The sequence below is a fragment of the Drosophila mojavensis genome, unplaced genomic scaffold (genome assembly GCF_018153725.1).
Source record: "Drosophila mojavensis isolate 15081-1352.22 unplaced genomic scaffold, ASM1815372v1 contig_74, whole genome shotgun sequence".
Lineage (NCBI taxonomy): Eukaryota > Metazoa > Arthropoda > Insecta > Diptera > Drosophilidae > Drosophila > Drosophila mojavensis.
In genome coordinates, this window is record NW_025318899.1 from 12,251,842 (window position 1) to 12,265,870 (window position 14,029).

Below are 14,029 nucleotides of genomic sequence, written 5' to 3' on the forward strand. Positions count from 1 at the left end.
AATCCTTGCTAAGCAACAACAAACGACCTTGAAAATAACAATAAAAACAATAAAAAAAAAACAATAGAAATAAAGAAATATAAATAAAAACATTTAAGTTTTCAACGAACTCAGCATAAAAAATCTTAAAAACCAAAACGAAAATTGCGAATATTGAAAATTCGAATTTAGATGATTCGATATTGAAAAACACCTGCATGACTAATTGTATCCCTGCACACACACCTGTTCTACCCCGCTTGGTGAAGTAAATGGCATATTTAAATTTAGCTGCTAGCCAAATAATTTATTTAAATTTAGCATAAAATATGATTTCTAGACGAATCATTCTATGGCAATAGTATTCAATAAAATATGTGGAATATATATATAAATATATAACTGTATATACATATATATCAGTGTATAAAATAGATGTCGAGCGCAGTGTTGGCAAAAATAAACCGCAATCAACCGAATTTCCCGCCCCGCACTCTGAAAAATAGCAACTAAAAATAAGAAAATTGACTCAGCTTTGGCTTTCATTATTATTGTTGTTGCTATTGTTGCCTCTGCTGTTGCTGTTGTTGTTGTTGCCATTTAGCGACAACATTTTTGTACACAAGAGGAAAAAAAGAAAAGAGAGCAGAAAATCATATTTGAAATAATTTTTTTCAAATTTATTGCCAAATTGGGCACAATTCAAAAGACGAACGTCAACAACTGGGGCTTATGTCTGTCCCACAGTCCACAGCCCACAGCCCACAGCCCGCCGGCTAATAGAAGTGGGCGTGTGCATAGACTTTAAACCAATTGACTCATAATGCACATTTAGCCAAGAGCGCAAATAGTGTAGCCAACTATTCGGCCAACGGGACTTTTGTCATATAAACAATGTGCACATTATTCATAGGAAAATTGCAATTTCCACACATTCGGCTCCATTGCCCCAATGTCAGGGACGAAATAGAAAAACAAACAAAACGAAAAGCTAAGGGAATTTATTGCACAATTTTTCACTGTGCGTGTGCGTGTGTGTATTTGAGTGTGTGTGTGTGTGTGTTGGTTAAAATTTATTGTGCACATGTTTGAAAACATAAAAATATATGCGCTATGACAATTTTGCAACCATAATAATTATTGTTGTTCCTTTAATAGAACATATTGCAAATGGTAAATGCAGGGTATCTTGATTTGAATACAAACTATGTAACATGCTTGCGGGAAGTGGCAAGAAAATAAATAAAATAGATAGACCAGCTTATGTGTTTTATCTGTGTATCATATCTGTATATTTGTTGGTCCATCTGTATGCAACTCTATCCTTTTCTTCGTCTGTCTGGCCTCGTTTCATTAAGTATACTAGGTGGAGATTTGATTTCAGTGAGGTTTGTTTGAGATCGTCAATATATTTCCTATTTTGCTTCAGATCAATTAAAATCATAAAGGTATAACTTTTTTGATTTGATAGACCAAATTTTAGATGCATATAACATATAGATGGTAATTTATAAACATAGTTAATAGCTAAATAATAGATGATAGTTCTCATATATAATAAATAGTTAACAGATCTGTTAAGAATTCATTCAAAACTAAAATCTTGCCCCATTAAAATATGTTATTGCCATAGTTTAGGGTACTTGCTAGTCGGGCATTACCTAACAGCAAGCACTCTTACTTGCTTTTGCTGCTGCTGTCAAGCACCTCGCTCAGGGTCAGCAAAAAATTTGCAAATAGTTTTATCATTGCTGCCGCTGCTTCTTCTTCCTTTATTGTTTTTGGCTTATGAATTATGAGTGGGCTGGCGAAGTTTGCGGCCCACTGTGCACGCAGCTTTGGCAATTCGTTTTATCCAATATCTTAGTGGGTTGCAGGCAAAGGAGCCGCAGCCACAGCCACAGCAACAATTTTTCTATTTATTTATTTGCCTTCCAATTTTCTTTCGAATATAAATTATAAAGCTGGTAGCATAAAAAATATACAAAAAATAAAAAAGAAGATAAATATTAAATAGAAGAAATGATCGGCCAGAGAAGCCAAAATCGAGCGCGTCAGCGTTTTCCTTTTTTTTTTCTTTTTGCTGGCGTGGGCGAAAGAAAATTGAAAAACATTTTTCACCATGCGAAAGTTTTCTCGTCTTTTTGACGTCGTTTATAATGACGAAACGACGAGCATTTAGCTTAGAAAAGCCATAAACAAACAGTAAATGCCAGTGCAAAGCAGAGAATTTTTCTAAATTTTTCGCTTCGAGCTAAAGCAAGAGCAGCAGCCGGAGAGATTTGCCAAAAATTTGAAAATAAACTTGCAGTTAACCAAAAGTATTTCAATATATTTATATTTACTTTCGTTTCAGTTAATTTATTGTATCTGAGGATATGCGGCCTCACTTCTGAGAACATAGAACTCGTTAAAGGAAACGTCTTTATAATGAAACTTAATTCTTGGGCAAGATTAATCGAATTCCTATTGTATAGAATAGTCTATAGTTTCCTCTATATCTTGCTGTAGGAACTTGTATGTTAGTGTAGTGTATTAGATTCTTCTGTTATTAATCTATTAGTGGGCAGTATAGGCGAACAAATAATAATAATTCAATTATTATATAATATCAATTATATCATATATGAAGACCAACTCTTTAATGCATAAAATGTCTATATCATATTGCCTTCATGCTCAATCAGTAAAACATCTGTAGAAATAATGTGTTAATTTATAAAAACATCGTTATAATGAAAACATCTTGAGTAAATGCAGCTATTTATTATTTAGCTACTCTAAACTAATAAAATTCACCTGTAACTGCAAATAATTTCTAAGCTGAATATACAAACTGCGACATGCATTAGTTGCTCAATATTATTATTACTATTATTATTATTATTATAATTATTATTTTTAGCGGAATCCTATCAACTTTTTATGGACCTATTAGAAACCTAGAAATGTCTAGCCTTTATATAGGATAAAGCGAAAAGCAAATAAAAAATGTACAAAAGTAAAATTCAAGAACGATGTACAATTAAACTGGGATGACAGTTCTCAAATATGATGGAAAATTTCTACTGCTGCTGCTTCTGTGATTTCATAATCGGCGATAATTTATGTGATTACTTAAATGAGCAACGTTAGGCGCAAGCAAAGAAACAGAATAAAACTATGCCAAGAACAACTAATTGGTGCACACAAACAGCAACAACAACAACAGCAAACTAGAAAAGTATCGAAAAAGAAATATGAAGGCATGGCACACTACTGGCCGTAAGTATGTGCACGCCTGTGAGTGGGTGTAACAGCTGCAACAGGTGCCATCGACGGTGGTGCGCCAACTTTCATCATCGACTCTGCGCTCAACAAACAACGCGACAACACGCCACACACAAACTAGCAAACATTAACAGAAACACGACAACAACTCATTAATTGTGACCAATAAAACTGGCGATGTGAGCCAAAGCTGTTAATTAATTTCGTGTGAATTATTTATTGTAAAGAAATCGAAATGAATTTATCAATTTTGTACATAACAATTGAAAGAAATCTAACAAGAATTGGCCAGAGCTTCGATAAGTTAGCTATAGTTAAGATACCAGATAGCAGTTAAACGAGCGAGAATTCACATTTTTCCGAATCATCACGATTTCGTGATTTTTTGCTCATCTCTGCTGCCTCGCTGGAATAAATCAGCTAATATATTTTATACAATTTATATGGAAAGCATATCATCATAAATGACAACATTTGCATGCTCTATTTGCTTACAGATGTGCATATAAATCTATATATGTAAGCAAGGTAAAGCGATAATATATAAAGTCTTATTGGAACTTCAGTCGCAACAGGTTGAAGGGAAAATAGATACAATTCAGTTCAAAGGAAAGTGTATGTGGAATTCGCAGTGTTGTTGTTGTTGTTTGTTCTACCTGCGGTTTACAGCATTTTTTTTTTTTTTTTTTTTTTTTGTGGCATCACTAAGGGAATAATACAAAAGCCATAAAATCGTAATGGCCCGAAGACGACACCGAAAATTGTCGCCTACAACAACTGCGACTGGGTTGCATAGGGTTAGGAATCGGGGTTAGAGGCAAACAACCGACACACACACACAGACACACCCCACCAACACCCACAGCTAGACTGTAACTTATAAATAACAAATTAGCTTAGTAATGCATTACGAATCTCGCTTATATAAAGGTTTTTCTTCAATCAGCTTGCATTGAAAATAAAATTATATATTTATATTCATAGGTGGGTTATTTTTAACTTTAAATTAATAATACATTTATATGCAATGATAAAATTTCTAATTTACCCATAATTCTTTTCGTATGTCAGAAATTCCAATTAGAAAGAATGTCGTGTATTGGTTTTATATGCTATGACTTATAAGCTTTTTAATGGAAATAGTTTATACAATTGTTCGCAATTCCAATTGCAAGCGATGTGTTTAATACACGAAAGACACCCATACATCCATACACACACACGCACTTGCACAGACAGCCAATGAGACCAGCTGCACATGCGACTTTCATATTGGAAAAGGGCGTCGCAACGAAGCCGGCAAAATAAAGACGCGAATATCACACAAAAGCGAAAAAGCAAAATCGTTGCCAAACTGCTGTAGACAAAGAAGAGGAAGGAACAGCTAGCGCAAAGCATTGTAAGCTTTTACATTTATTTTACATACGCAATTTGTTGTTTGCCAAAAGCTAGCCACCAACAAATGAGTATAGAAATATACTACGATTCCAGGTTGCACCCAGAAGCAAATTTAGAAATAGAACAAACTATTCACACACTCGCACGTACTCGCACGCACTACACACATACACGCACAGATGTAAACGGGGCAACAATAAAAATAAACAAAAACCACATAAAAAATAGCAAAATTACCTCAGCACTGCTTCTGTCGCTATCGCCGTCGCTGCCGCTGCCTCTGCCTCTGTTGCTGTTGCTGCTGCTGCTGTTGCTGCTGCTGCGATTGTTGTTGGATCCCGTTCCCGTTCGCTGTGAAGGCGTCTCTTGGGCGATTGTTATTGTTGGCTGCGGCTGTGGCCAGTTGGCACTATATGTCTGACACGGGTTGTGAAGTGCGCATTGCTAACTTTAAGCACTGTTTACAATTGGGAGCACACAATTTAGGTTATTTAATGCATTAATGTTGGCTTATTTTAGAATTTTATGCACAGACGTCGCGGAATTCACAAAAACACTTGCATTGCACACTAGCGCCGCCTGCAGCTGTTCGCACGAACCACGAAGTATCACATTATTAAACAGTTGGCAGCCCCGTACATTCAGAGTTGTATATGTGACTCTCGCAATAGTCGTGCAATGCAACACTGAAGACGCTGTCATACCGCTTGAACGTTGTATATCCAGGCTTGCAAGCTGCAACCCTATTAAGACGCCGGAGAGGGTATAAAGAAAAAACGCGAGCCGCTTAACACTTGGAACGAAAAAACGCACAGGCAGCGGAAAAATTGAAAAAAACATATAACAGGGTAAGCAATAGTGAAATATACGAATATTAGCAAAAAGTTACTAAGAAAAATATGTGAACTCACGTGTACTTTTCGCGTATTTCAGTGCTGACGAAACGTGTCTGGCTTCTGAGTCTGCGTCGGTCGTACAACAAAACTAAAAAGTAAAAAAAAAAGCGAAGAAAACAACGAGAACAAAATGTCGGACATCTCCAGCACTCAGCTAAGGACGGAGATTCAGTCCGTACTGAAGGATGCCGACCTATCGACTATTTCGGCAAAACGGGTGCGTGAGCAGGTGGAAAGCAAATTGAATTGCTCGCTGCTGAGCCGCAAGAAGGAATTCGACAAGATTGTGATGGAGGTTATCAACGAACAGCAGGAGGAGGACGATGATGATGACGATGACGATGGCAAGGATCCGGATGCCGAGCCGGCAGACGATAGCGAGCCCAGCGAAGAGGATGAGGTGGCCAGCAGCAGCGAGGAGGAGAAAAAGAAGAAGCCGGCACCCAAGAAACGGCCACAGCCCACCAAGCACAAGGTATCCGCCAAGAAGAAGCGCAAGAGTCTCAATGCCGATGACTCGGGCACCGAAAGCGATGCCGGCTCCGATTCCGACTACGAGGTAGTCAAGAAGCCAGCACCCAAAAAGAAGGCTGCCAAAAGCGCTGGCTCCGGCACCGGCCGCAAGAGCACCGGCTTCACACGCGCCTACAATCTGTCGCCGGAGCTGTCGGCCTTGATGGGCGCCGACTCTTTGCCGCGACACGAGGTGGTCAAGAAGGTGTGGGCCATCATCAAGGAGCGCGACCTGTACGATCCGAAGAACAAGCAGTTTGCCATATGCGACGATGAGCTAATGAAGGTCATGAAAGTAAAGCGCTTCCGCACCTTCGGCATGTTGAAGCACTTGAAGCCGCATTTCCTTGACTAAGCAGTCGCTGCTGCTGCCGCTGCCACTCAGATCCAATCAGTCCCATCCAGATGCAATTGGTCCACATGCGCCAACAACTAACACTAACCCTCCCACACACACACACACACACACTCACACGCACTCACACGCACATTCACCTGCAAACATACACCTAAACACACATAGAAATCATTTAGTTTAGTCGTTTTTGATTCCTTTTTGACTGCAAATTTCGGCTCTGCGACATTCGTTTCGATTCCTTCGATCACCTTCCCCCAGCTCCCCCTTGTGTTTATTAAGAATTATTTGCACGCGGTGTAGACGACGTCGTCGATGACTTATTTCTGGGGCTCCCCCACCCCCCACCAATGTGTTAGGATTAAAAACCTAATTAAGACGAATCTACAAATACTTTCATGTAGTCTACGGCATTTTAAGTAACGTATATAAAAACATTAAAAAAAGTAAGAAAAAAAAAACAAAAAAAAAAAACAAAAACAAAAAAATTTCATAAAGAATATATAATTTTTTGTAATGTAATTTACAAATTATGGTAAACAAAAAACGAAAATATTAAAGAAACACAAATTTTTAAGGCATAATATCAAATAAAATAGACGAGTGATGCATCTGATAAAATAACAAAAACAACAACCAATTGCATTTATTTGTTTTAATAAATAATGGAGCGGGAGGAATAGGAGTTTTATATTTAAGCATTTAAATTTAATTTTTTGATTACCTAAAATCTTTCCAGTTGAATTTGTGGCATGCAAAAATTAATTAATTGACAAAATTGATGAAAATAAAAACAAATATATATATTATATCCGAAAATATATATATATTCTTTCACTTTTGGCTTCATTCAAATTACATTTTCAAATTTTGTATATAAATTCCCAATAAAACAGAAAAATAAAACAATTTTATAAATTTTCCAATAATTTTTTATTTGTTATTTACAAATGATGGTAAAAAAAAAATCGAATAAAATCCGGATTTATGAATTGAATAATAATTGAAACTTTTAAGCATTGCTCAATAAAACATTTTATTGTTTATAAGTTTTTCACAATTTTTACTTAGAGTTCAGTTGTTTATTTTTACAAACATTTTAAATTTTCGTGTTTTTCACTTTTTAGTTGTTTTGTTCTTTAGTATTTAGTTTTTAGTTTTTATACATAAAGTTCTCTAATAATATGTATGTATATGCGTGTATATATATATACATATACATGTATAGAATTCTTTATCTGATATATATGCCGGCGTGTACCTCAATAGGCACCTCAATAATTGAATAAATGGAATTTTTTCACTGCATTTCAATTAACGACGCTCAAATAGAGAAACAAAAAGCAAAGTTATTAGTATAAACAAATGCAAATACAGATACGATAAGAAAAACAAGTACAAATAGCAACACATATATATATATATATATATATATACAAATATATATATTTATATGTTTGTGGGGGTGTAAGTAAATTCCATACAAAGGCAAGAAAACGTTTTAAATATATAATATATATATATATACTATATATAAAAGTTTTTAGTTTCTTATAAATTCAAATGCCACTAGTTAAGTACGGGGGATTAGAGAGCGAAGGGGGCGTGAAGGAAAGGGAGGGCGTTAGCAAAAAGCGAAAGAGTTTGGTTAGCTACCGAAACCGTTAGTCGCGTGTGTGTGCGTGTATATGCAAGTGTGGGTTGGGTAATGAGAAAAACATAAATACTTTTGCGGCTGTGTGTTAAGTAACTGCTAAAAAAAAAACAATACAATGGTTATATATATATTTTTTAAGTAAATGCTAGCAACTAAAAAGCGTCCGTTATTTTGTGTGTTTGTTTAGTGATTTTTTTTGTTTTGGTGTCTCGTGTTTCGCTTACGAAGCAAATACAATTTTATAGTAACTTTATGTTGTTTTTTCTTTTTCCTCCGTTTTGTCAACAATTTGTGAGAAATTGTGAAATTCTCGCGTAAATAGCTTTAAATCTTGCAAAGAAAATACTTTCGTTGGCGTTGTTCTTCTAATTGTTGTTGTGTCATTGTTGTTGATGTTGTTGTTGTTATTGTCCCTTAATAGCGATAATAGTTGGGCTTGAAAGGACCGGCCTTATTGAGGCCCATATACTTGGCCTGCTCGTCGCTCAGCTCCGTCAGGTGAGCATCGAACGTGGGCAGATGCAGACTGGCCACATACTCGTCCATCTTCTTGGGCAGCAGATAAACATCGGACTTGTACCGACCGGGCGGTGCATTGAAGAGCTCAATCAGCGCCAGCGCCTGCGTGGCAGATGTAATTGAGACCGCAAACGACGGTATGCTCGAGCAGCTCAAATTGACCAGTCGACCCTCGGCCAGCAGTATTATATACTTGCCCTCTGGCCAAATGATGTGGTCGACTTGAGAGCGCACCTTCTCCCAGGTTAGATCCGGGGTACGCAGCCCATTCACATCGATCTCCGTATTGGAATGGCCCATATTGCACACAATGCAGCCGCTCTTCATCTTATCCATGTGCTCGCGCACCACCACATTCTTGTTGCCCGTCGCCGTGACCACAATATCCACATTGCGTATCACCTCATTCAGCTTGACCACACGGAAACCGTCCATGCTCGCTTGCAGCGCACAAATCGGATCGATCTCAGTGATGTACACAATGCAGCCCTAAAAGAAATCAAACACAAGTGGGATTTAGATTGTTATATTAGGTAACTGGTGTCCTGCTTACCTGTCCCTTGAGCGCCTGGGCACAGCCCTTGCCCACATCGCCGTAGCCACACACGACAACCTGCTTACCCCCGAACATCACATCCGTAGATCGCTTCAGACTGTCCAAGATGGACTCCTTGCAGCTGTACAAATTGTCAAATTTGGTCTTTGTCACCGAATCGTTGACATTCATCGCTGGCACAGTCAGTTTGCCGGCCTTGGAGAGCTGGTAGAGGCGATGCACACCCGTCACACTCTCCTCGACAATGCCCTTGACCAGCTTGAACATGGTGGGATACTTCTTCAGCATCAGATGCGTAGCATCGCCACCATCGTCCAATATCATATTGGGCTGCCAGTTCTCGGCATTCACACAACGATCGATGCACCACCAGAAATCTTCCTCCGTCTCGCCGCGCCATGCAAAGATCGGTATGCCCGATTCCGCCAAAGCGGCGGCCACTTCATTCTGCAAGAGGCAAAGGAGAGAGGATTGTTAGACAGGTAAATGAGCGATGGCGAGTACAGGTGACTGCAACTTAGCACAGCACTTGGCTGATAAGCTGCCAGCTCTACAGCGCTTAGCAGGTGTGTGTATGGGTGTGAGTTTGTGTATCGGTGTGGGTGTATGTGATACAGTGTGTCAACAAGCACAACGATAAGGGCGCCGCCCCACGCTGCCTCGATCCGTGCTAGTGCGGGCATAGAGATTAATTAGACGGCACATAAAAATATGTGCAAACAGCTTTGGGAGCCGTCAATGCTAATTGCATTCGACATGGCAGAGTCACACAGGCACAGCCACAGCCCCAGCCGGGGACGTTGAGAAAGAGGAGCACGTAGTAGTTGTAGATGCTATTCAGCCGGAGTTGATTGCCAGAAACCAGTTTCCCGCTGGCAAGGGTATGGGGGTTGAGCTCAAGCCCCAATTTCGGGCGCAGGCAGACAAACACATTCGTATATCAATTATCAACGTTTCGCTTCTTTGATTGCCAAACCAAGCCACTTGAGCTGCCCGTCGACCCCTTTTCTTTTTTGCTTTTTTAACTTTGCCCGCGTCATTTGATTGATGATTTGTTTGTATTGTCTGCCTATGTGTGTGTGCGTGACAACAAATTGGCTCAAGTGACTTGCGTGAAGCAAATGGCGCAGGCAGCACAAAATAGTTGACACAAGATCCCCCAACAGCAGATCTCAGCAGGCAAAGGCCTACTGTACTTGAGCACAATATCAGCGGGTATTCCCCTCCCTTCGCAATTGCTTAGCTACAGGTCATTTCGACATAGATCTTCTTTCTCTCCGCACTTCTCTCTCACTCCCTTTAAAAATGATTTCGTATGTAATTCCCATGCAAACATCTGCGGCACTTTAGCAAAATTATCATTAAGCAATATCTGATTAAAGAATGCTCTTTGTCAGCTTCTACTCACTTGGGTGGAGTAAATGTTGCAGGCTGCCCAGCGTACACTGGCTCCAAGCTCGGAGAGCGTCTCAATGAGCACCGCTGTTTGGGCATTGATGTGGGTGCAGCCTACGATTTTGGCATCCTTCAGTGGCTTGTCCTCGGCGGCGCGTTTGCGCAGCGCCATGATGCCCGGCATTTCCTGTTCGGCAATCTCGATCTCACGACGACCGAACGCATGCTGAGCTCCAATGTTGCGCACACAGAAATCGGAGCTGCCCTTGGAATTCTTTTGCACCTTCTCGCGCGGCGGCACATCGTCGCCATCTTCGCTGCTGCCCGTATAGGAGGCCGAACTAAAGGAATCCGTCGAGGAGGCGCTCAAAGAACGACTACGATACCGGCTGGTTTTTTTCAAGGCCGACGATTGTTTGGTGGCTGGCGGGGGCACCAGGACGCTGGAATCTTGGGGCTGGGTGGAGCCTGCCTGGGCTTGCTTGTCGCCGCCACCAAAGCCCGGATCGACCACAACAGTGTCCGCTAAGTTATTCATTGTTTGCCGCTCGTTATGTAAAGCACACGTTGCAGGATGTTTGATTTTCTTTTGATTGGTTGGCAGGAGCAGGAATATCACGTATCTGGGTAATTATCACACGATGTGCGATCACTTTACTACTGGCAGCTTCGTTGCTTTCGCGTTCTCTTTACACATCCAACGGCGACAATTTATACAAAAAATATATTAATTGTGTTTTTGTGTGCGCTGCGCCGTCGCCGTCGCCGTCTCCTTTGTTTCACCTCTCCGCTGTTTATGGCTGGGCTGTGCTTCTTCTTTGCGCTTCCAGCTGGTGTGCAATAAAAAAAAACAATGAAATACGAACGGCGGTCTGATAGGGCTAACGCGTATCGTTTATTAGTTGCTTTTAGCTGTAGAAGAGAAACGAACTGAATGCGTGAGTGCCGCAAAACAAAAGGTATTTATGGCAGAGTGGAAAAAAAACAAATTGCCGTTCGACTATCAGCCGACCACCACATAAACTATCGCTGCTCCGATACATCATGTCGATAAGCGACAGTCTGCGATATTTCATAATCGATTACTCAATTTAAACAAAGTTAATGCGTGGGCATTAGATTTTAAATAATATTAATTGCACATTATATTCAAAATGTCTAAATAGTTAACAAATGCTACATATGCTGCTCCAAGTATCCACACACTTCACTATCATCGAGATCAGTCACAAGCCGCGCTTCTGTCAGCAACGCCGCCTTATAGCTTTCGCGCTTCTCCACAACACGTGAAAGAATTGGAATAGCCAATGGCCCTTGCTTGGCATACTTTCGAATGAACTGGCCAACCAGTTCCCTGTCCACCACGGACATAGTTAAGCTATGCCTCCACGCTAGCACAGCCAATGGTCGCTCCGGTGTCAGCAGCTGTGAGGGAGTAACGAGATGACGATAGAGGCAGCCGCGTACAATGTTCTCCAACTGGGCCACTTGACCCTGGAAGGCACAGGGATGATAAAGCAGGACAATGGCACCCTCGGCAAGATTGCGGATATATCGCTGAGGTGGCAAATATTTGTAGGTGCCATAGACAGCAGGGAGTGGACGAAAAGAGCCGCTACAAAAGAGAATCTGGTGTAATATTTTATGAAAACCAATCATTGGATCAGCGCTTACCATGTGGCTGGCTCGTGTGTGTACCCAATGGACTCATTCAGGCACTTGGCGGGCGGAAGGAAGGCACTGGGCAAAAAGTGTTGCGTCAGCAAAGCCTCTTTGTTCAAGTTGGGATTAAAGAGGCTTCGATTGGCAGCAAAACAGAGGTAATTATAATTCTGACGTATATCTTCTGGGTCGTAATCGACATGCAGGTTATTCTAGATTAATCAACGAAAACATTTGATAGATAGTGTAGTGTGAGTAATGAAGAACCCCGTCAACTACTTACTACACCATCATCGCAAACGAGATTCTGCTTCTCTGCAACTTCTGCTTTTAGGATATGTGGTTCTCCTGGCGCTTGGGGGAACCATTTACCCTGCCAACTGTCTTTGAACTTTGGAGTTGGCTTCTCGGTAGTAAAAACCGATGGCTCCGTTTTCAATATGTGTGGCTCACCAGGAGCATAGGGAAACCAGCTGCCTGTCCAAGATTGCGTACGTTGCAGTTTTTCTTTATTCGTTTCACCTGGCGCATGGGGAAACCAAAGGCCCTGCCAATTGTTGTCATCATCGAAGGGATGCCTCAGACTGGCTCCGGCCTTCTTTATTGTCTTAGCACGGCAAACGAATTGTATGGCACTCAGCAAGCACAAAACGAAAATGTAGTTTATATTCCAAATCATTTTAATTAAATTAAATAAAACAAAGCGAAAACTGGCAACAGGTGAAAAAGAACAAATCCGACTGCGCAGTTGACACAACGCATAACAAAACAGCTGCTGCTGCGGCGCTAAGCCGTGTTGTCCAACACTGGTCGTTCATTTGTGCGATTTATAATCATTTTATTTTTGGTTGATAATTTGGTTGATGTGCTCGAATTGAGTTAATCACAAAGTACAAAATACATATTTACACTGATTTGAAAACAAATGAATACAAATGCCGTAATACACAGTCAACTGGGGATGCCAAACATCCAATAAGACAGCTGCGGTTGAATCTCTTTGAAGCCACACTTTAACCTGCTTGCCACTGTAAAAAATGGATATAGAAATCAATATTAATTAAAAATTGAAATACAATATTTCAACTTATCCATTGGCACCAAACTATTTGTGCAACTCGATAAGCTATTGTATCCAGTGTTCGATACATTTATCGAAACCCCCTATTCAATCCCAAGTCCAATTGGACTAACTTACCCGCAAAGTGGGACCATTATCACCCTGGCGCGCGGCCTCTTCTTCTCTGCGCTCCATATCTAACGCGCGCTGTTGCTGGCGACGTACCTTGTCCAGATTCTTTACTCCACGAGATTCATTTTCCTGGCGTCGTCGCTCTGCTGCCTCCAATTGCTGATTGCGACGCTCCTCCTTGATAGGCAGAAGATTAATGCTTGGTTGAACAACAATAACATTAAGTTACCGGAGAGGGCATTAGGTTTGTTTCCTCGGCGCTATTACCGCAGCAGCTAAAGCACGCACCCATTTTATTGTTAAGTTTTCTCAAAGTGCGCAGCGGAGTTTTAGTTAGTAAGGCTTCTCTTTGAATGCTTTTGCACTAATTACTTTGCATTACTTCTCTCCTGTTTTGTTTTGTTCTGACTTACTTGTCAGCTGTTGCACCGAACAAAATGCCATCACTAACACACAATCAGCTGATTGACTGTCTAGAGATGTGGCTATGGGCGATGAATGTGTGATTAATTGTAAGCCGTACCGTTCCGATATAAAAGTTATTTAGATAGTTTTGACGTATAGGTATTTCTTTAGCATTTAAACTTTATGTCAAGAAATTAAAAATATTTTACTATTAATTTTACAATTTTCAAGT

General features: G+C 40.3%; 4 protein-coding genes across 4 annotated transcripts; 1 reads left to right on the forward strand and 3 right to left on the reverse strand.

Annotated features, from left to right (window-relative positions):
• Positions 1-5,382: 5,382 nt before the first annotated feature.
• On the forward strand, positions 5,383-6,872 carry LOC6582205 (upstream activation factor subunit spp27). The gene is made up of 2 exons (XM_002007873.4): positions 5,383-5,495; positions 5,581-6,872. The coding sequence occupies exon 2, from the start codon at positions 5,674-5,676 to the stop codon at positions 6,409-6,411; it is 738 nt and encodes a 245-aa protein (XP_002007909.1). The 5' UTR covers positions 5,383-5,495; positions 5,581-5,673; the 3' UTR covers positions 6,412-6,872.
• Positions 6,873-8,179: 1,307 nt separating this feature from the next.
• LOC6582206 (adenosylhomocysteinase-like 1) lies at positions 8,180-11,547 on the reverse strand. Its single transcript, XM_002007874.4, has 3 exons — positions 10,552-11,547; positions 9,141-9,590; positions 8,180-9,076 (listed from the first exon to the last, which is right to left on the reverse strand). Exons 1-3 carry the CDS (start codon positions 11,074-11,076, stop codon positions 8,483-8,485), a joined length of 1,569 nt encoding a protein of 522 aa, XP_002007910.1. The 5' UTR covers positions 11,077-11,547; the 3' UTR covers positions 8,180-8,482.
• A 106-nt stretch (positions 11,548-11,653) lies between these two features.
• On the reverse strand, positions 11,654-12,979 carry LOC6582207. The gene is made up of 3 exons (XM_002007875.4): positions 12,484-12,979; positions 12,213-12,412; positions 11,654-12,153 (listed from the first exon to the last, which is right to left on the reverse strand). The coding sequence occupies exons 1-3, from the start codon at positions 12,877-12,879 to the stop codon at positions 11,715-11,717; spliced, it is 1,035 nt and encodes a 344-aa protein (XP_002007911.1). The 5' UTR covers positions 12,880-12,979; the 3' UTR covers positions 11,654-11,714.
• Positions 12,980-13,017: 38 nt separating this feature from the next.
• LOC6582208 (small VCP/p97-interacting protein) lies at positions 13,018-13,855 on the reverse strand. The gene is made up of 3 exons (XM_002007876.4): positions 13,622-13,855; positions 13,399-13,569; positions 13,018-13,228 (listed from the first exon to the last, which is right to left on the reverse strand). Exons 1-3 carry the CDS (start codon positions 13,682-13,684, stop codon positions 13,214-13,216), a joined length of 249 nt encoding a protein of 82 aa, XP_002007912.1. The 5' UTR covers positions 13,685-13,855; the 3' UTR covers positions 13,018-13,213.
• Between the last annotated feature and the right edge of the window lie 174 nt (positions 13,856-14,029).

Coding starts and splice junctions, on each gene's coding strand:
- LOC6582205 (XM_002007873.4), top strand. CDS start 5,674: ATGTCGGACATCTCCAGCACTCAGCTAAGGACGGAGATTCAGTCCGTA.
- LOC6582206 (XM_002007874.4), bottom strand. CDS start 11,076: ATGAATAACTTAGCGGACACTGTTGTGGTCGATCCGGGCTTTGGTGGC. Junction 9,591..10,551: donor GCAACATTTACTCCACCCAA/GTGAGTAGAAGC, acceptor TGCCTCTTGCAG/AATGAAGTGGCCGCCGCTTT. Junction 9,077..9,140: donor CCCAGGCGCTCAAGGGACAG/GTAAGCAGGACA, acceptor GATTTCTTTTAG/GGCTGCATTGTGTACATCAC.
- LOC6582207 (XM_002007875.4), bottom strand. CDS start 12,879: ATGATTTGGAATATAAACTACATTTTCGTTTTGTGCTTGCTGAGTGCC. Junction 12,413..12,483: donor TCGTTTGCGATGATGGTGTA/GTAAGTAGTTGA, acceptor TGATTAATCTAG/AATAACCTGCATGTCGATTA. Junction 12,154..12,212: donor ACACACGAGCCAGCCACATG/GTAAGCGCTGAT, acceptor TCTCTTTTGTAG/CGGCTCTTTTCGTCCACTCC.
- LOC6582208 (XM_002007876.4), bottom strand. CDS start 13,684: ATGGGTGCGTGCTTTAGCTGCTGCGGTAATAGCGCCGAGGAAACAAAC. Junction 13,570..13,621: donor CAAACCTAATGCCCTCTCCG/GTAACTTAATGT, acceptor CTGCCTATCAAG/GAGGAGCGTCGCAATCAGCA.